Below are 21,245 nucleotides of genomic sequence, written 5' to 3' on the forward strand. Positions count from 1 at the left end.
GATTTAAATAAGGCGTGTCCTAAAGACTCATTCTCGTTGACAAACATTGATAAGATGATTGATGTTATGGCTGGCACGAGCTAATGAGTTTTCTTGATGATTACTCCGTGTACAATCAGATCAAGATGAACCCAATAGGATCAGGAAAAACTTCTTTCATAACAAAGTTTGGCACATATTGCTATAATATGATGTGTTTAGGTCTTAAGAACGTCGAGGCCACTTATTAGAGGCTCGTTAATAAAATATTTTAGAATCAGATAGGTAAAACAATGGAAGTATGCATTGATGACATGTTACTTAAGTCTTTGAATGTAGGAGATCATTTGAAACATATTCAAGAAACTTTCGATGTTCTAAGGAAGCATAATATGAAACTCAACCCGGAGAAATATGCGTTCGAGGTTAGTTATTGTAAGCTATTGGGGTTCCTGGTCCTATAAATAGGGATCGAGGTAAATCCCAATAAAATCAAATATATCGAAGACATTCCGGACCAACTGACGAGTGTGAAAGAAGTACAGAGTCTGACCGAGAGGTTGGAGGCTCGAAGCAGGTTCATCTCAAGATCCTCAGAAAAGTGTCATCACTTCTTAAAAAGAAGAACGATTTCGTATGGACTCTAGAATGCCAACATACACTGAATGACCTAAAAAGGTACATGTCCAACCCCTATTACTGTCAAAACTGGGGGAAGGCAAACAGTTCTAATAGTCTCGAAAGTAACGGTAAGTGCCTTTCTGGTCTGAGAGAAAGAAGATACGCAATTTTCTATTTGCTACGTTAGTAAAATATTATCAGGAGCAGAGACTCGTTATCCACACCTTGAAAAGTTGGCATTCACACTCGTATTTGCCTCTGGAAAGTTGAGGCCTTATTTTTAGTGCCACCGTCGTTGTGACAACCTTTCCTTTGAGAAATGTCCTTCACAAGCTTGAATTGTCGGGTTGTTTGGCTAAATGAGCAGTTGAAATGAGAGAGTTCGACATTGAGTACAAACCCAAGACTGTGATCAAGTCACAAGTTTTGGCCGATTTTGTGGCCAACTTCGGTCCTAGGTTAATGCTTTTGGATACTAAGAAAGTAGTGATGGTTTCGGAAATGACATTAGGAGTCTGGACCTTGTTTACAGATGTAGCTTCCAAGATAAAAAGGATCGGTCTCAGGGTAGTTTTAGTCACGCCCTCGGGGGAAACCCCGAAACAGTCCATTAAACCTATTCATTTAACTAACAATGAAGCCGAATATGAGGCTTTGGTTGCAGGACTCAAACTAGTCGGGGGACTAGGCTCCGAGGTCATCAAAATAAAGTACGATTCCCAAATTGTAGTAAACCAAGTGTACGGGATTTTCGACATAATGGAAGAACACATGGAACATTATTTGAACAAGGTTCAAGCGTTAGTTTCACGATTCAGAGAATGGTCAATCATCCACATACCAAAGGAATAAAATGTGATGCATTGGCTAATTTGGGGTCATCCACGGAGATGAAAGGATCTGACTCTTTTACTGTCGTCCAACTTCTACATTTTGGATGTGGACGGATAATGCGAAGTCAATTCAACCAACTTGGTCTAGGACTGAAGGAACAGGTTCTTTGAGTATCTTCAACATGGAAACTTCTCGAAGGCGTCCTAGGTACTACGGACCAAAGCATATCGCAACTGCCTCGTAGATGGGCAGTTATACAGGAGGTTGTTCTAAGGACCATTGGCCCGATGTGTAGGGCTCTTAGAGGCAACTACGTGATGAGGAAAATCCACGAATGAGTTTGCAGGAATCATTATGGTGTAGACTCATTAGTTCTTAAGTTGATCATGGAAGGTTACTATTGGCCTCGAATAGAACATGACGCAAAGACATTCATTCAAAAGTGTGACAAATGTCAATGTCATGCACAATTGGTGCACCAACCAGCAGAACTTTTGCATTCGATGTTGTCCCCTTGGTCATTCATGAAATGGGGGATGGACATAGTTGGTCCTCTACCATCATGCCCCGGGAAGGTAAGATTTCTTTTAGTTTCAACTGATTACTTTACTATACCATCCAAGTGCTAACGGACAGGCGAAATCAACCAACAAGGTAATTATTCAGAACCTTAAGAAGAAGTTAGAAGATTCTAAGGGTAAGTAGCCCGATGAACTACCGGGAGTGCTATAGGCATATCGGACAATAGCGAAGTCGAGCACCGAAGAAACTTCGTTCTCTTATACGGCATGGAAGCTCTGATACTGGTGGAAGTGGGGGAACCAACTTTGAGTTTACCCTGACAAATAAATAAGCAAACAACGAAGCACTGGTAAAGCTGGATTTGCTCGATGAACACCGAAACATGACATACGTGAGGATGATGGCTCAAAAACAAAGGATTGAGAGGTATTATAATCGCAGGGCCAATCTCCGTTATTTCAAAGTAGAAGATCTGGTTTTGAGGAAGGTAACTCAAAGCATTCAGGAAGTCAACATCGGGAAGCTGGGACCAAAATAGGAAGGTCTTTATGGGATTTTGGCTATCACCGGTAAAGGGTCGTATGAGTTGAAAAATCAGGATGAGGTCAAACTACCCAGTAATTGGAACGTGACTCACCTCAAAAGGTATTATTGCTAATAGCTCCCACCAATATTGAAAGTATGTGCTGCACTCTTTTTCCCTTCGACCAGTTTTTGTCCCAATCGAATTTTTCTGGCAAGATTTTTAACGAGGCAACAAAGGAAAGCATACTACAAAAGAAGTGTCATCGGTCAAGGCAAGACCTTTGAACATCAAGGCACTAAATTTTTCACATGGATGGTAAACTGCTATGTAGATAGTTAAATAATCTTTGGTTCGATGGCAAGCTTTGCCTTCTATTACTAAAAAGTGATTATTTAACCATTCATAAGTTATTTTCACCGGTAGAGCAAGACTTCCAGTGTTCGATTCATACACTTAATCGAGTCATACACCAGAGAAATTGAACATGTTATCGACACACAAGTGAGAAAACGTGAACACAAGACAAAATTTATGCTCGTTAACCAAAATAGTATAGTCTAATTATCATCTCCACAAGGATTGAATTTAAAAATCATTCGAATAATTCCAAATAACTGCTATCCAGGATGATTAACACTTTGATTTGATAATTATCAACTGTAATTAACTATTAAAATTAAAGCAATTATCAATTGATCAAGGAAAACAAGAGTTGAACAAGATAAAAATATTCGTGGGAGAAGTAAGGACCATTGACTAGACATGTGTATGATAATTAACTAGGGATCCAATTCTTGAATTAGTTGTCTTCTAAATTGCTACTGATTTTCATGGATTCACCAGATGATCAGATTAACACTTGAAGTTAAAGTTCCTCCGTCGATTAAACTTTAATTTTTAGAAATAATCCATTTGAAGCATTATGAACAATCACTATGAATATAATGATGATTTTAGTCTAAAGGTAATATCTCATGAATGTTTCTCTACCTTCTAGTTCAACTAACAATTCAGGAGGCTCTTCCAGTTACCTAGACAAATCACAAATTTAACCTAGAGCATAAGATTCAAAGAAATTCAGTATCAAACTCCTTTTTCCATTAAGCAAAATAATGAACAACTTCACAATACAATTCAAAACACCATCAATTAATTCAAACAAGTATCAAGAATTGAATCTCTAATTAAATCATCAATACACCATATATTTCAAAATCCTATGGGAAAAATACTCCATAACAGTAGGAGAAATCATCACAAATAAATTTAACTAAGAAAATATGTATTCAATCCAAACTCGGGTATTAAGTTGATGGAGGAATGACGAATTCTTGTGCCTCAGAGTCTCCAATAATTTTTCAATATTTCATAGGTCATAAGTCCTCTCAAAATCGTATTTTTGATGTATTTATACCATGTAAAAATAGATCCAGATGAAACTACTCTTTTCAAGCCTAAGTAGAAAAATTTGCCAGCAAAAATGCACAGGCGCGACGCGCCATGTGCCGCATTTGTGGAGAACTTCAGAAAGCAGAGTTAGTCAGGCAGGCCACGCTTGTGCAGAAGTTCAGAGAGCAGAGTTTGTCCGGCAGATCTCTGATTTACGTTGCCGTGCCGCGCCTCTCGGAGCCCCATGTTGTGCGGTAGTGCAACTTTTCCAGAGTGGGATTTTTTCTCACTTTCTGATATCGAGATTGGTTTTCGACCCCCCGAACGCAATTATGGTTTAATTCCTTGGGCTTTTACTCAGACTTCAAAGCTCCAAATTATCCAATTTAACTCCAAAATTGCTTCTTAACTCGGAATCATCTCCTACAAGGCATAATACGCTTAATAAGTGCAAATCATCATTATATAAGCTCAAACACGAATAAAGTGCATCAATCAGAGTGCAAAATGGGGCTAAAACACGAGTTCCTAACCTACCATATGAAATGATAATTCTAGACTCATATGATTGATAAGGTGTGAGATGCTCCTGAATCTAAGTATGGTAGCACTACAGTTACCAAATTAGGTTCATAAGTTAACTAATGAGCAAAAAGTTCAAGTGACTATCTGCTTCCTACCTCAAAATTAGGAGCATATGAGAATGCACTTGACTCATAATAAGCGTAATAATGCATTTGATAATGTGAGATAACTGCTACAATTAGAAAAAAGCGACAAAGGGCTACCAAGGAAGGTGTAAAATTGCACAGAAAAATAAGTTTTAGCTCAATGAATAGTTCTAACCAAGTCGTAACCGGCACTTAGGTGCCTTAAATTGGCCGAGTAAATCTTCCAGTTTGTCCTTTTTATTCTATTAAGTAGGTCAACATGTAAAACCAAGAAAAAACATCTTCTTATGTATGAAAAACTTAATTTAAAAGAATTATACAAAATGCAAATCGTAGCATTCCGTATCTGACAAAGCAAAATAAAATCTAAACTTTACTTTCTAACTCAGTAATGTCTATGAAGCCTCTATAGAATTTGGGCAGATTATGCAGGACATGACTCCGGCTAATCCTCAACTAGAAAAAGCAAAAGTAGAATAAAGACTAAAGTCAAGCAATGAATTCCATGGCCTGAAACAGAGCTCACTAAAAGTCTATGCGGATAGGAGGAGATCCTAACTCGTAGACTGTTCACGCATATTTTGACATAAACCAATATAGATTAAAAAAGAAATTATAGAACGTCAGTACACTACGACGATACTCAGCAAGTAAAATAATTTTCCCTTTAAAGCTGGAACAATGCTATAAAAGAATTATGTATGCATGACATAGTGAAATTCTAATAGCTTCTAATGAATAACTGAAACCAACAATTTAGATTTTCTTTGATAATAACTTATCTTTACTTCTTTAGAGAAATTCTCTTTTACTTATTTTATGAAAAATTCTTCTTCTTTTCTTCTTTTTTTGGGGTGTACTCAGGATACTGACATATTTTTTATTCTTGTATGAGTCAAGGATGATTCCAACCTGATCACTAAGGCCCCTTCGCTATGGTGTCGCACATCGTTAAGTTCTTGTGTTATGCCTTACCAGGGCTATTCATTTTAGTTTTGAATAAATGGTTCACTAATAAACTTACTCTGGCACGAGTTGTTTTGAGGTGTTGTAAACCCCTAAGGGCTACTAATCTCTCTCAGAGATCTAAGACTCCCAAAATAGTTTTGACTAATTACTTAGTTAAGGATTTAATAACAATAATATTTTTTTCATGATCCTTATCAAAGCAGTTCTATCAAGTTATAGGAGAGAAGTAGTCCATAATATCAAGTAAACATATGCAAGTTATGAGATACATGAGATATGAATCTTAAAACATTAGAAGATTTTCTTAAAAAATCAACCGAACAAGAATCTAGATACTTTTTTGCAACTCTAATGGGTAAAGTGATGCCGCTCATTCCATTTAGAAACCCTACATTAACATTCTGTACAGTCTAATAATAACTTATAGCATGATCCTATGAAAAGATAACTTTAGCAAAAGCATTATTTTTACTCAGCTGGATTAATTGTCAGGAACCTCTATCAATAAATTTTTATATTCAACCCTATCAAAAATCTACAATGAACGGTTAAAACCGTTAACATAACTATCTCATCTCTTTTCCTCAAGTTTGAGTTTTACTTATCCATAATTGGCATCATAGCTATTTTACACATGAATTCTATCATCTTTATGATCTAAACATCATTCTATGTTATAAAGTTTCTAACTTTAATAGCTGAGAGCAAAAATATTACTTTGACTATTGTTCTAAAAAAATTCTAGTCTTGGGTCGTGAAGAACTCCCTCAATTCCTGATGAAAACCTAGGAATTTGAAATTTCTAGGTGTTAGATTATGTTAATCTAGTGTTTTTAACTTGAATTCATGGTAGCAATCTCATCTTGGGTGGATCGAGGAAGCCCTAGGTTGTTTTTGCTCTTAAAAGCCTCTTTAAAATGCTGTAGAAATAATTAGATTTCTCTCTTCTCAAAGTGCCCTTTTATTTTACTCCTTTCAAAGTCCCACAGGCCAAAAATTGACATACCGCATGACCCAACACATCGTGTGGCACCCCTTTGTATGGGATGCTCAGAGGGTCAATTTCTAGTATTTGTTGGCCTAATTTTAGCCTACCGTATCACCCAGAGTGTCACTCGGGGTACCAAGTCAAGACATTCTCTTTGGAATCAAATTTTTCTGCTTCTACCCTTAATAAAAAGGTCATAATTTTGTGTAAGAATGTTAGAATGACGAACGGATTGAAGTTCTGAAAACTAGACACAAAGAGATTTTATTTGATATATGTAGCTCATAGCTTAATAGGTATTTATGACATTATAGGTGTATATGACTTTTGGAGAAACAAACAAATAATATACTGATTTTTTTTATCCTAAAACAAAGAAAAGTGACTTTGCTAAGTAAAAAGATAGATTTAATCATAAAATTTATGGAGCGTGAAGTGCAACTAGATGCATTTTTGAGCGAATTAATATTACTATTATCAATTAGAATAATTTATGGTTGGCTTGATTGGACTTAAAAAATAAAGTTCATCAAGTTGAGTAACCAGAAATTAACTCTTCCTTTATGTTGCATGTTAACCTTTTATATTTGCCTTGTCATAGCCATGAGGATAATGTAAAATTTGGCATGCTAAACTTTGTCATATGGACCTAGAATATGAGAATGCTAGCAAAAAACGTTTACTGGCCGCATTTGAATATGTGGATAAGCTCACTTGCGAATGTAATCTAGCGAAAAAAGCTAATAGTACATTATTTGAAAATAAAAATAGGGCCAAATTTCGTTGCATTGATTCATTCTAATATTTGTGGTCCTATGAATGTGAAAGTAAGACATGGAGCTTCTTATTTCATCACTTTCATTAATGATTTTACTCGTTTCAAACATGTCTATATGATTTCACATAAATCCGAGGCAATGAATTGCTTTAAGAAGCATGTGAACATGGTTGAAGATCAATTAAGCTAATCAATAAAAGTATTGAAAGACCAATTGAGGCCTTGAATACGCCTTGGCCCTATTAGACGAGTTTTGTGATGAAAAATGAATTGTTCAATCAGTTGGACCATTCCTAATACTCCACGATAAAATGATACTGTAGAGAGAAAAAATAGAACACTCTACGAAATAGTTATCGATGATGGCTCAAGCAAAATTGCTAATTTCCTATTCTGGAGATGCATTAATCATTTATGCCTATGTTTATCACCATGTACAAACATAATCAATTACGCCTACACCATTTGAGTTATGAGCTTGTAGAAAATTCAACTTAAAGCATTTGAGACTTTGCGATGTGCGGCTTATGTGAGCATTCATTTCATGGCAAATTGGGCCAGAGAGTAAGCAAAAGTATTTTAATAAGGTACTCTAACTACAAAAGATTATTTCTCTTTTATTTATGTTTCTTATGGGATATCTATTATTAATTAGAAACTTTTTAAATGTGATTAAGGAGTTCTAAATGAGATTTTATTTGTGAACTTAAAAACTTTTGGATAATGTCTATAAATTGTGTTATGGACTAACTATAATAATGATTTCCCACTTAGCAAGCTTTGAAAATTTCTCAAATTTGTTATGCGATTATATACTTAACACAATATTATTCGAAAATTAAGAGAAATATAATCATACCATTCCTTTTCAACAAGAAAAGAAAATTAATCATTCTATCAGTTGAGACAACAATGGTACTAAACCTGGTCCATATTTTATCTTTTTAGTTTGTTTGGCCCACTTTTTATATAACTTAAACTTTTTTAGGAAAATTATCAGTTATGTCCGCCTATAATTATGTTATTATGAAATTGGACAATTCATAATATTACAAATATTATCCAAATTAAATGCTATAATATTAGCCAATTAGCTATTTGTAGATAAAAAAGGTCAAATTATTATTTTTTGAGTGGGTGTTGTTGGATAAAGCGGGTACATCTTACGAAGTTTGAATCTCACTTTTGGGAAATTTGGTGGAGTTTTTTGAGGTGGTTTGAATTGAAAAATATAAGTATAAGATGAGTATGAAAAAAGATGATATGTGTATCATACTGTATATAACATGTATATTCATGTATGCATGTTGGTGAAATACATGCGTGATACATGTTTGATACATGTGTTACAAAAGAATTTTTTAAGCTCGATTTTAACTATGACTTTGACCAAACTAGTTCAATCACCTCCAACCTTGCTTAAATCTTGCATATCGCCCCATCTATATGTTTTCAATGAATTTCAGTCATACCCATTGAAACAAATCCGTTTTTGCCTAATTTTTTTAATATTGTATATCATTGATAATGAATTGTGACTCCAAACTAGTCTAATTTATATTCAAACTTTTTCAAATTTTATATATTGTCGTATCTATGTGTTTTCAACGAACCGCAACAATATTTATAAAAAATATATTTTTTTCCTGTGTTTTTTGAACGTTGTATATCGTTGGTACTTCTTTTTGGCTATTTATGGTAGCATGATAAAAATGACTATTTATTGATAAATAATAGTTTTTGCTATTTCTGTAAGATTCCCTTTTTTATTATTAAAGTCTACTTATAATGCTTTTTTATTTTTTTCTTTCTTTTTCTCCTTCATTGTGCACATGATGGGTTTACAATACCTTAGCCTTATGTTTTGATGATCTAACAAACTTACTGTCAAAGAACCAGATAAGGAACCTGACACACTTGGTACACAACTCAAATCAACAGACTCCAACTAATGTGAGTTGCTATGACTTCAGAAGATAGAGAATCAACATAGGGACCTGATACCCTTATGTTTCCCTAACAGCAGGACGAAGTCAACCGTCTACAGCTGGAAAGTGACTGCCTGCACTGTACACAGAAATAGTGCAGCACAATTTTGTAGTCACTTCTCATTTGACCTACTAAGTGATTACATCATTCAAGTGATGTCATCCATGTTGTATTAGCACTAAACATTACAACAAAATATCACTTGAACACTTGCGAATTCACTCAAGAATTCAAGCAACTGACATTCAAGCATTCAAATTCTAGTGCATCAAGAACAAAGTTTAACACTACTGCGGACCAGTTCCTACATCTAGTATTTTGTATGTTCTTAGTTGAGTTGTAACTTTGTAATTGTTCTTCATTGTAATTCTTACTTTGCTTATCTAGAAGCGTTACTTAGGAACCCCTTGTAAAACCATAAACCCTTAGTGTTTGTGTCATGACTAGAGTTAGTTATGAGTTGAAGTCTTTGTAATAGGTGTATTGTAAATTGGTTTGTAATAGGTGTATTACAAGTTAGTGAGGGATTAAGAGTTTAATTCCTAGATTGCATAGGTTGTAATCTAAAGTTGCTCATAGTGATGTTGAAATCCTACCAGTATAGGTCGTGATTTTTTATCCCCTTGAGCAGGGCTTTTTCCACGTAAAAACTGCATGTTCTATTTACTTACTGTTTTATTAGCATTCTCAGTGGAAACTCACAAAGGACGTGGTCTCCATATATTTTAGTTGACTCATATATTCTATCAATTGGTATTAGAGCGGATTTTTTCTATCAGTTTAACACCTAGGAAGGATCCTAATGGCTGCTCCACCAAATTTTGAAGAAGGTCAGTCTACGTATAGACCACCCAGGTTCAATGGGCAATACTATGGGTGGTGGAAGACAAAAATGCATGACTTTATCATGGCAGAAGATTCTGAGTTATGAGATGTTATATGTGATGGTCCTTATGTCCCAACAAAAGAAAGTCGGAGACCCTCCAGTGATGATGCCAAAAACCAGAAAAGAATACAACGATGTAGATAGGAAAGTTGTGGAGAAAAACTTTCGCGCCAAGAAAATTTTGGTGTGTGGCATAGGACCCGATGAATACAACAGAATCTCAGCTTGTCAATCCGCCGAGGAAATATGAGATGTTTTGCAAATAACACACGAAGGAACCACTCAAGTAAAACAATCTAAGATTGATATGCTCACCGCTGAGTATGAGCTCTTCAGGATGAAGGACGATGAATCTATTCAAGACATGCACACAAGATTCACTTCCATTATAAATGAGCTACACTCGCTTGGTGAAATCATTCATAGGAACAAGCTTGTGAGGAAAATTCTCAGTATCTTCCCAGTTCGTGGGAGAGTAAAGTGAATGTCATTACTGAAGTAAAGGATCTACAGGCCCTAACCATAGATGAGCTAGTTGAAAATCTAAAAACCTATGAAATGAAGAAGAAGGACAGTGAAAGAAGGGAACCAAAGAAAGAAAAGAACCTGGTACTTAAAGCTCAAAGCAATGACTCGGAGATGATATGTTGTTAAAACACAAATTGGCCCGATAATTTGGGCTTATGCAATATACTTTAGAGATGATATGTTGTTAAAACACAAATATGATGGCATTGAAAATAAGGTTTCAGTTTCCGTGGTGCGCTTAACAATGCGAGGCTAATTTTTCTAGATGTGGATACCTAGTTTCGGCATCTCCCAGGGTCTGACTTATATAATAATTAGGGAATTGCGTACCTTATTTTTCTCGAACTAGCACACCACTTACCGCGATTTCGGATACGACCATGTATAAATACAGCGTCTCATCCTCCTTTGAGGTGTGGAGTAAAAGTGGGCTAGTCAAATATCGCTTCAACTCCTTTAAGGCACGTTGGCATTCCGGAGTCCATCCGAAGTTGTTTTTTTAGTAAGGAGAAGAAATGATGACTCCTGTCTGATGACCTCGATATGAATCGGCCCAAAGCTGTTATCCGCCCGGTCAACCATTGCGAGACCTTCACATTGTTTACCACCGTGATTTCTTCGATGGCCTTGATTTTGTCGGGGTTGATCTTGATTCCCCTGTTTGACACCATGAAGCCTAAGAATTTGCCTGAACCCACTCCGAAGGCACATTTCTCGGGATTGAGTTTCATGTTGTAGCTTCTGAGGATGTCGAATGTCTCTTACAAATGAGTCAAATGGTCCTCTGCGCGCAGGGACTTAACTAGCATGTCATCAATATAAACTTCCATGGATTTTTTTATTTGATGTTCGAACATTTTATTAACTAGGCGTTGGTATATGGCTCCTACATTTTTCAGCCCGAAAGGCATTACATTGTACCAGTATGTACCGTACTTCGTGATGAACGAAGTATTTTCCCTATCCTTGGGGTTTATCTAGATTTAATCATACCTCGAGTAGGCGTCGAGAAAAGTGAGGGTCTCGTGACCGGCCGTGGCATCGATCAAGCGATCGATGTTAGGTAATGGAAATGAATCCTTGGGGCATGCTTTATTTAAGTCTTTGTAATATATGCACATTCTTAACTTATTTCCCCTTTTGGGTCCCTAATATACTCTATTTTGAGGAGTTTTGTTACCTCGTCCTTGATGAATGCGTGTTTTACTTCGGACTGGTATCCTTTTTTGTTTCACTGGTTTGAATCTGTGGTTGACACTTAGTCAATGAGAGGTTATTTCTGGTGGGATCCCTGTCATATCTAAATGGGACCAAGCAAAGCAATCGATGTTATTAATAAGAAATTGAATGAGTTTTTTCCTGTGTTTAGGGGTTAGTCTCGTTCCCAGGTATACCTTCCGATCCGAGAGATGTTCGATCAAAATAGCTTGTTCTAGTTCTTTGATAGTCAACTTCGTTACGTCCGACTCTTCGGGGCAACGAAAGTTCGGGGAGCGAGGAAATCTTCCTCAACATCCTCGGAGGTCTGTTTACCTCCCGACTCTTCCGAGGTAGAGTGTATAGAATTTGATGCCTCCCGATGGACCGCGAACATTTCCTTTGTTGCATGTTGTTCTCCATATAATGTCTTTATGTCGTCCTTTGTCAGAAACTTTATCATCTGATGCAGAGTTGACGGTACTGCCCTCATGTTGTGCATTCACGGCCTACCAAGCAATGTGTTGTACCTCATGTCACCTCCGATGACGTGGAATTTGGCATCCTGAACTGCGTGGGACATGTTGACCGGGAGAGTGATCTCCCACTTCGTTGCTTCGCCAGCCATGTTGAAGCCGTTGAGGATTCGGGAGGTAGGTACGATCAGATCGAGCAGTCCGAGCTGTTCTACCACCTTCGACTTGATTACGTTGGCCGAGCTACCTGGATCCACGAGTACATGTTTAATTTGAATGTTATTTAAGAGAAATGAAATTACCAACACATCGTTATGTGGTCGAGTCAAGGTCTCAAAATCTTCCTCGCTGAATGCAAGGATGTCTTCGAATATGTGGCCCCGAATTAAGCCTTCCGTTGCAGCGGACACTTTTACCCATTTGATCACGGGTCCTTGGGGAATGTCGATCCCCCCCAATGATTATATGAACGATGTGCTGAGGTTTTCCTGCTCCATTTCTCCTGCCTTCCTCTCTTTCTTCCCGAGTGGGATTTTTCCGAGTTCCCTGTTGATTTTCTCGGCGTGTACTCCCGTTAATGTGGAAACTGACATCACCGTGTTGGGCGTTGCATAAGACCGTTCCCACGGGGATCGGTTTTGGAGAACTTTCAAGGTTTTGTGGTGGTACACCAATACCTGAAACAGCTACACCATTCTCTCTATGGTCCTCAAGACCGTTATTTTCATGTGCGTTCACGGAGTTAGACATTTTGACCTGAAATCAAAGATTCTTGGACAAGAAAAAGTGCGAAAGATAATTTGTGTTATGTAGTAAGCTAGCAAGAAAATGATTCACGGTGGGCGCCAAACTGTTTACCTTGAAAATGGTAATTACAATTAGATTTGATTTTGTAATTCTAAAAATACGTGATTTATTTTTATGCTAGTTGTTAAGCAGTAGATGCTAAGTGTGAGACTAGAAAATGAGATAAGAGCTTTGAAAGCAGTATGTTTAAGCAAACCGAGTGGTTGAGAATCGGGACCTCGAGCCAGATTATACGGGGCCTCAAGGTCGAGCTAGATACTAAGCTGTGGACAACCGATGAAGGACTAACAGTTTTGAGAGTTTTGATAAGAGCTCTTTATGATCAACGTTGAGCAATAAATGAAGAACAATTAATGAAACACAATAAATGTAAGCAATAAACTCAAGGAGAATGTGTTTAAGTTAGAGAGTAGAGAATGTTCTTATATTGAATGTTGTGTGTAATATCATGTGTGCAAAAAATAACAAGGGTCCCTTTTATATAGGAGGAAAAATCCTAACATAGTACATATGCATTTATTACAAAGAAATGTAGCTGGTACATCTACTTAGCAGTCTGGTACAAACTGGTACTATTCTTGTAGGTGTTGTTAGCTTTGACCACATGCCTGGGGAACTTCTCGTTTATCCATGATAACCATCGATAAGCTGCCCCGAGGTCGGGCATAAAGAACCCTCGAGGTCGAAACCTCGAACCGTGCCCCGGGCCTTCGAGGTGAAGCTACGGAAAGACGTAATGATCGTAAAATCGGGCTCTCCAATTTTATCCGTATACAATTAGAATATTTATTTATAGATAATTATAGGTAAATCTCTTATAAATATTATAATTTAAATTTAAAAATAATGTAATTTGTTTTCAACAATATTATCGCATATATAACTTAAATCTTTGTAATAATAGCCTCACGGCAAAAGTAAAAAACGTAAAAATTGAGCCTTCTAGATCCTTCTAAAATATGGAATATATACCAAAAATGTTGGGCCTTAAAAGTCCAACTTCTAGATCCATCCTTTTTCAGAACCCTCCAGACCGTTGCTACTAGTATTTCTCTCTATTGCACTTCGTCACGAACACATTCTCATCTCAGATCCATTTCTTACCGTCGCCGCCGTCCACTTCTTACAGTCGCCGCCGTCTTCAACTGCTTTCCGCCGCAACTTAATAAACGTAGAATGGCTCGAATGGGGGAAGGAGACAAAAGATGGATCGTCGAGGACCGTCCAGATGGCACAAACGTCCACAACTGGCACTGGTCCGAAACCGATTGTCTCGAATGGTCTCGCGGTTTCTTCAACAAGCTACTCTCAAACCAAACACTCCTCAACGGCGAAGGCAATCTCCATATCCGAACGAAAAAGCTCGAAAAACTCGAAGGAGAAGCGTACGTTAATATCCGCAAGGGAAAGATAATCCCAGGGTATGAATTAAGTCTAGTACTTTCATGGGAAGGTGAAGCTACAGACACTGACGGCACAAGTTTGTTGAAAACTGAAGGGACTGTAGAAATCCCTTATATATCCGACGAGAATGCTGGTGAAAACCCTGAAGTTAGGGTTACAATTAGGGATGAGGGTCCCATCGGAAAAAGATTAAAAGATGCTTTTATTGCAAAAGGGAAGCCTTTTGTTTTCGAGCAAGTTCAGGTTTATGTTAATGCTATGGCGAGAGGTGGTCCTGCTAAGGACGACCTCGAATCGAAGAAAGTTGTAAGCAAAACTGCGGGTTCTGCCAAGGGGGCAGGTGCAGTTGAGAAGGATAAAGCTGCAGTGAAAGAGGTTGTGAAGAAGGAGGAGAAGAAGGAAGGGTTTAAGACGATTGCGATGACGGAGAAGTTCAATTGCAGAGCGAGGGATTTGTTTGAGATTTTGATGGATGAGAGGAGATGGAAGGGCTTTTCACAGAGCAATGCGAGGATTAGTAAAGAGGTAGGGGGTGAATTTAGTATATTTGATGGGTCAGTGACTGGGAAAAATCTGGAATTGCAAGAAGGGAAATTGATTGTGCAGAATTGGCGGTTTGGTAGCTGGCCTGATGGGATTCAGTCCACGGTATGATATTCTGACCCTTGCTCTTCTGTAGTATCTTTAAGCACTCATATCGAGTGGTTTACACCATTAGTTAGTGTAAATTAACTTAACCTGTTAACATTACTTGCCATTTATGATAGGTTATCAATGAATGCTTATATATTACTAAAAAGATTATCTACAATTACCTTTTAAATGACCTGATTATGTGAATTATCTTTTATCCCATCAATGCATAGAACTTAAATTCCATCAAATAGAGTATACCCTACTGTGCGAATGTCATATGTTTATGAGAGGTGAGAATATTTTATGGTCAAATGATCACCGATTTAGTTTGTAAACATTGTCAGATGGAAAAAGTTTGTTATTCCACTATTCTGTTTGAAAGAGAAGCATGGACAAAGGCTTTTTTTCTGGGAACATGACAAAATATTTTTGACAGTGAATTTATGTGTTGAATATATGATAAGCAGAACAGCATTTCTGGCGTAGTTGGATTCGATGGCCTATGGAGAATAGGGATCACGTCGACTGCACTCTCATTGTTTGCTGCATTGCTCTGTTATATTAGGTTGTTACTTTTAACACTCCAATTTGAAAGGAAGCGCCCGCCATGAACTTTGAAGTATTCATCCAGTCTGATACCTACATCCATTCTATGAATCATGCTTTTATTCACAGTTTAGGGGGGGAATTGAGGATTAATAACGGTGATTTTGTATTGATTTGAAATGTGAATGCGGCCAAATCTGCTTTTTGCATTCAAAGTCCTTATATTTCTTTTAGTACTGTCAGTTCAGAATGCTTAAATAGAATGGTGCAACTGTTTTCTGCAATGTAGCTATCATTTCTCTGCATCAATAAACACAGAGAAATTGTTCATGGTAGATGAGATAGTCTAAGAGCCAAGTAGTTAGTTTTCTGATGTAACTTCAATATTGGTCTTGCAGGTGCGAATTGTTTTTGATGAGCCTGAATCTGGAGTTACAGTAGTCAAGCTTACACATAGTAATGTGCCAGAGGAAGACAGGTCAGTTGTAGTTCGTCGGGTAGCATTCTATTTTGACTAAGTATGGTTTCTATGTTTCATGCTTCTCACTTCAACTCTGCAGATATGGAAATGCAACTGTTGTGGAGAATACCGAGAAGGGATGGCGAGATCTTATTTTCAACAAGATACGTGCTGTTTTTGGCTTCGGGATCTAAATCTTCCCAAGTGTGTAGAATTTTATAATTGATGTTATACATGATGATTGTTTGAGATTATTGGGTAACTAAGCCCAATTTTTCTGGGCATTATAGACCTAATAATTCATTCAACTGAGTTTCTTCTACGCCGATTGTCTGTCTTCTGTTGATTAAAGCTGCTGTCTATCCAATGAACATGTTAAATTTGCTTGAAATGAGATCTATGCTTGGAGGTTGGTGTTATAGTTCATTACTAAAGTTCTACTCTAAAGTTAATATGTTGCCTTTGTCATTTTGGTAATCTTATTTGTATTTTTTGGAGACATCCACGTGGACACTATTATTAGCTCTTTGTGATGCTTCATGTTCTGTTGGATGTATGTTGTAGAACTGAAATTTGTATGAGGTATTGCAGTTATCAAGTTTTCATATTGGCAAGCTACTGTATATGCTATACAGTCTTCCCTGCCTGTATATCTTTTGTCTCGTGGCTTAGAAAGATCCTTATTGGAAAATAAGTACGGCAAAATAGATGCATTCCTTGTAGGGATGGCAATGGGGTGGGGCGATGCTGGTGCAGGGCGGTGTGGGTTGGGCATTTAATTTTTTGAACTAGTGTTGTGTCCTGTCGAAGGTTCGTTAAAGTGCTGTTTTCATAACTAATTTTTCTTCTTCTTTGAATATGAGATTTGGTGAATTTAACAGAAGCATTAGTAATTATTTGTAAATCACTGCATATGCAACATCCTTAAACGCATTTAGATTTGACGCGAACTTGAGCAGAAAGTAAGTCCTACATAATAATCGGAATCTGTGTTATTTCCAAGTCACCTGGTGTGATTAGGGTGGGAGTTTATTTTTGGCAAAAAAATCACAAAAGAGAGAATTTTTATTTAAAAAATTTGCAGGGCTGGGCGGGTGAATGCGGGTTTAAATCCTATGCGGGGCGGGTTGAAATTGTGCGGGTTGAGACAGAACCTGCCCGCACCGCCTGCCTGCCAATCCTAATTCCTTGTGTGGAGAAACAATCTCTTCGAACGATCAGAATAGCTACTTGGGATGTAGTAAGTATTTGGTTCTGTACTTTTGATGTTTCTATTTGAGACATCACCTTAGTTTTTGGTTGAACACATGGATTAGATATCTCTTCCTATGCGGAAAATCCGTTGAAAGAAAAATCCTGCTGTTTATAGTTGCTGCTTTTTCACTGCCATTTTAGTTTTGTCTTTTGTGGTATAAGTTTGAAGATTGGTTTTCGTCCGCGCATACAACACACAGTTTGAATTCGTTGCTTCTGAGTAGTAATGAGCACAATTGTATATCACATGGACAAACTTAAAATCCTGACTTGTATCTTCGCCCTCATAGTTGGTCTGCATTAATCTAGTCGACACAGTAATTGGCGTAGGAGGACAAGTCTGTTGATGTCGACATCTTATATACTTTCCAAAAGATAGGAGCTGTTTTTGGCGTTGGAATTTGAATCTTACCAGGTGTGTACAATTCTATTATGAAATTCTTGGTTAACTTAGCCCAACTTTTGTTGGCACCTTGGATATGAAGATTCATTCAGCTGGCTTTCTTCTAAATTTAATGTCATATCTTTCTTGATTAAGCATGCATCTATCGATGAACACGTGCAATTTGCTCCAAGTGAAAAGTGGTGTTAAATTGTATGAGATAATACAGCGGTTACTAGGTTTTCAGTTGCTTCTACAAGTACATGAGGTGTTAAATTGTATGTCCGGACCCTATGCTATACAATGTTTCCTTGAAAAAGAGGACGTAGTTGGAGACACTCCTTAGGTTTTAGTTAAGTGAAAAAGAGGGAGAGGTTGACAGAGTATAGACTATAGAGTACAGAAACAGCAGTGCACTGTTATTCTTTTGCTTCGCTTGAGCATTTTTAATGTAATAAGAGACTCAAATACAGTGTATCCTGTTAGTTAGACTAAGTCCATTAAGAAAACTCAAGTCCAATGTGTCTGCATTTTAGGCCCATAGCATTTGAGATTAGAGGGAGAAATTCAAAAATAGCCAGATTTACAACTGGTCGTTCAAAAATAGTCAATTTCAAAAGTAATCGAAATTTAGTCACTTTTCATGTAAAGATAAATCTGAGCAAAAATACTGTTCAAATTCCGGAAAATACGCCAGTATATTATATTGGAGTTCCAGCATAAGTATGCTTGAACTCCAGCATATTATACTGGAGTTCCAGGATAAGTATGCTGAAACTCCAGCATAATATGATGGAGTTCCAACATAAGTACACTAGAACTCTGGCATAATATACTGGAGTTCCAGCAAGTATAATTGTTCAGTATAATATACTGGAGTTTGGAGCACCGGTGCTCCAGTCTCCAGTATATTATACTGGAGTCAGCAAAGTATATCGGTCCAGCATAACATGCTGGAGTTCATACACAGGTGCACCGAACTCCAGTATATTATGCTGGACTGGTCTCTGCTGCAGCAAAATAGTGGTTATTTTCATTAACTTCGTAAATGCTGGGTATCTTTGAATGACCAGTCCGAAAACTGGCTATACCGTGCTATTTTTACGAGATTAGATGGAGTAAAGTTGTGCGCAACAAAAGCAAGACGATTCCTTCTAGAAGAAAGAAGAATTAACTTAAACAGCAGCCCACTCAATTGCTTAAACTATAAGTAGTTGGATGATGTATAATCTTTGTATAATTCATTTATAATATGTATATAATCATCATAATCAATCTATAATCTATGTATATCAGTAAGGCAAAGTACTATAATCTATGTATATCAGTAAGGCAAAGTAAATAGCGAATCCGGCCAACTATTTGGGTAAAGAAAAGCAACATTCTCCGCTAAAAAGGATTCTATCAAACGTAGTCCAAATGTAATGTATCCTGCGCCTTTGATTGTTGCTCCTTGTAAGTTTATTGCCATTGCAAGCCAACCAAAATTTCAAATGAGAAACTCGTGGAAATTTATTTTGTGCCTAAAATGTCATTAGGTCTGTGACGTAACCATTAGAATTAGGCTTAAATCGATTATTTATCGAGTCAATAGGCAATACAGTAACTATCTATTGGGGGTGGAAAGTACGGGGGGGGGGGGGGGTTGAATTTAAGAATTTCTTAATTAGATGTTGGGTCAAAACCTTTGATTTTTTTACCTATAGCCCGCGCCAGAAATTATTTATATTTGATAGCCGAAAAAGTGTATAACATATAGAATGTATATATATACAAAAAATATATATATATTGACTATTTATTTGAGAACGGCTATGCAGTGTCATTTTTTCAAACTTTTTATTATTATTATTTGGTGCCTAAATGCCACATGTGTGATCTCCGTTAGTCATTTTGCAATATCCTCTGCGTGTGTAATACATGCACCTTATTTTTTTCATTGGTTTTCAATAAGGTGTTTAATAGGTGCACCTCTGATCATGTTGTGTCCATTAAGTACAAGTCTTAGTTAAAGTGTTTAAATGAAAAAATACGATAAATTAACACTCCGTTTATGCATTTGGCCTTTTAAAAAATATTCTTGGCTTCCTAGAAATTTGGCCAAATACTTGAATTCTCTCAACATAAGCACTTTTAACTTACGAAAGCTTGGACAAATAGACTGAATCATGCGACAGCTTCCTTAGCTTGAACCGTCGGATTAGACTGAACCGTAGGTAACACTTGATTTTATTTGATTTTATCAGCTCTTAAATCTCTTTCCTCCCCAATATTAGCTCTCAACTCTTCAAGCTTTGAGACTTTCACTCAAAAACATGTCTGGCTTTTGGCCACTGAAAGACAATTATGCCTCTATGACTTATATTCTAAGAAAAAGCTCTAACCATTATTATATTGGGGAGGCAAAGTTTAATTTCTTATACTACTAAATATTCTTACACCAAGAGAGATATTCGTTTGACCAACAAATTAAACTATTAAAAAAAACGGAATAAAATTAGTGAAAATTTGAGATAATTAAGCTTCCATTTTACTTTCTGATAATATGATGACTTGCAATCACAAGAGAACTTAAATTGAAAAGGACTTTGAAAAGGAAAATAAATAAGACCAAGTTTATGAGCTTTTTTTTTCTTCAATGGCTAGTAATAGTATATTGTCGAAACTATGCGGAAAGAAAATTATTAAGTTACTCTTAGTAACTTTTTGAATTACAAGGTACAAAATCGAACTCTTACATATAATTAGGTGATCAGATAGCCAAGCAGTTATACTAAGTGCCCGTTTGGGCATAAAATTTGATGGAAGATTTTTTTAAAAAAAATTCACTTTTTTTCTAAATCAGCATTTGTTCATAAAATTTTCAATTTTTACTTGAAGATGCATTTTGAAAATTTTCGAAAATTTGAAAAATTGCAAAAAGTTGTTTTTCAAAATTTTACTCAAATCACTCACAAAACTTCAAAAACAACCCAAACTGAAATTTATGTCCAAACACAACTCTAAATTTCAAATATCATTTTTACTTGAAAAAAAATTTCACCATTTTTTCGAATTTATTACAATTCTTATGTCCAAACACCTACTAAAGTTCCTCTAGTTCTTAGTAATTATAAAAATAGCTCATAGAAAGCCCATAATCTGGAGATACATAATAAGTAACCCTCTCCGTACCCTTTATTGGCTATCAACAATAAGATTACTAATATAAAGTTAAAATGTGTTGAAAAACAACTACTATTATTTAACATGTCCTACAAAACAACTAATGTCATAAAATAAAGACTGTAAAGTAAAGACAAGTATATAGAGAAACTGTTATATTATTCGAATTCAAACTGATGTACATAATGAACTGAAATCTCTTCTATTTATAGAAGAAAGGAAACTGCTGTGTAAGCTG

The 21,245-nt window shown here is 36.5% G+C and overlaps 1 protein-coding gene across 1 annotated transcript; it reads left to right on the top strand.

Moving 5' to 3' along the window:
- The first annotated feature begins 14,169 nt into the window (after window positions 1–14,169).
- LOC107794131 (uncharacterized) lies at window positions 14,170–16,625 on the top strand. Its single transcript, XM_016616599.2, has 3 exons — window positions 14,170–15,212; window positions 16,145–16,224; window positions 16,307–16,625. Exons 1-3 carry the CDS (start codon window positions 14,337–14,339, stop codon window positions 16,398–16,400), a joined length of 1,050 nt encoding a protein of 349 aa, XP_016472085.1. The 5' UTR covers window positions 14,170–14,336; the 3' UTR covers window positions 16,401–16,625.
- The last annotated feature ends 4,620 nt before the right edge of the window (window positions 16,626–21,245 follow it).

Source organism: Nicotiana tabacum, chromosome 6 (genome assembly GCF_000715075.1).
Source record: "Nicotiana tabacum cultivar K326 chromosome 6, ASM71507v2, whole genome shotgun sequence".
NCBI lineage: Eukaryota > Viridiplantae > Streptophyta > Magnoliopsida > Solanales > Solanaceae > Nicotiana > Nicotiana tabacum.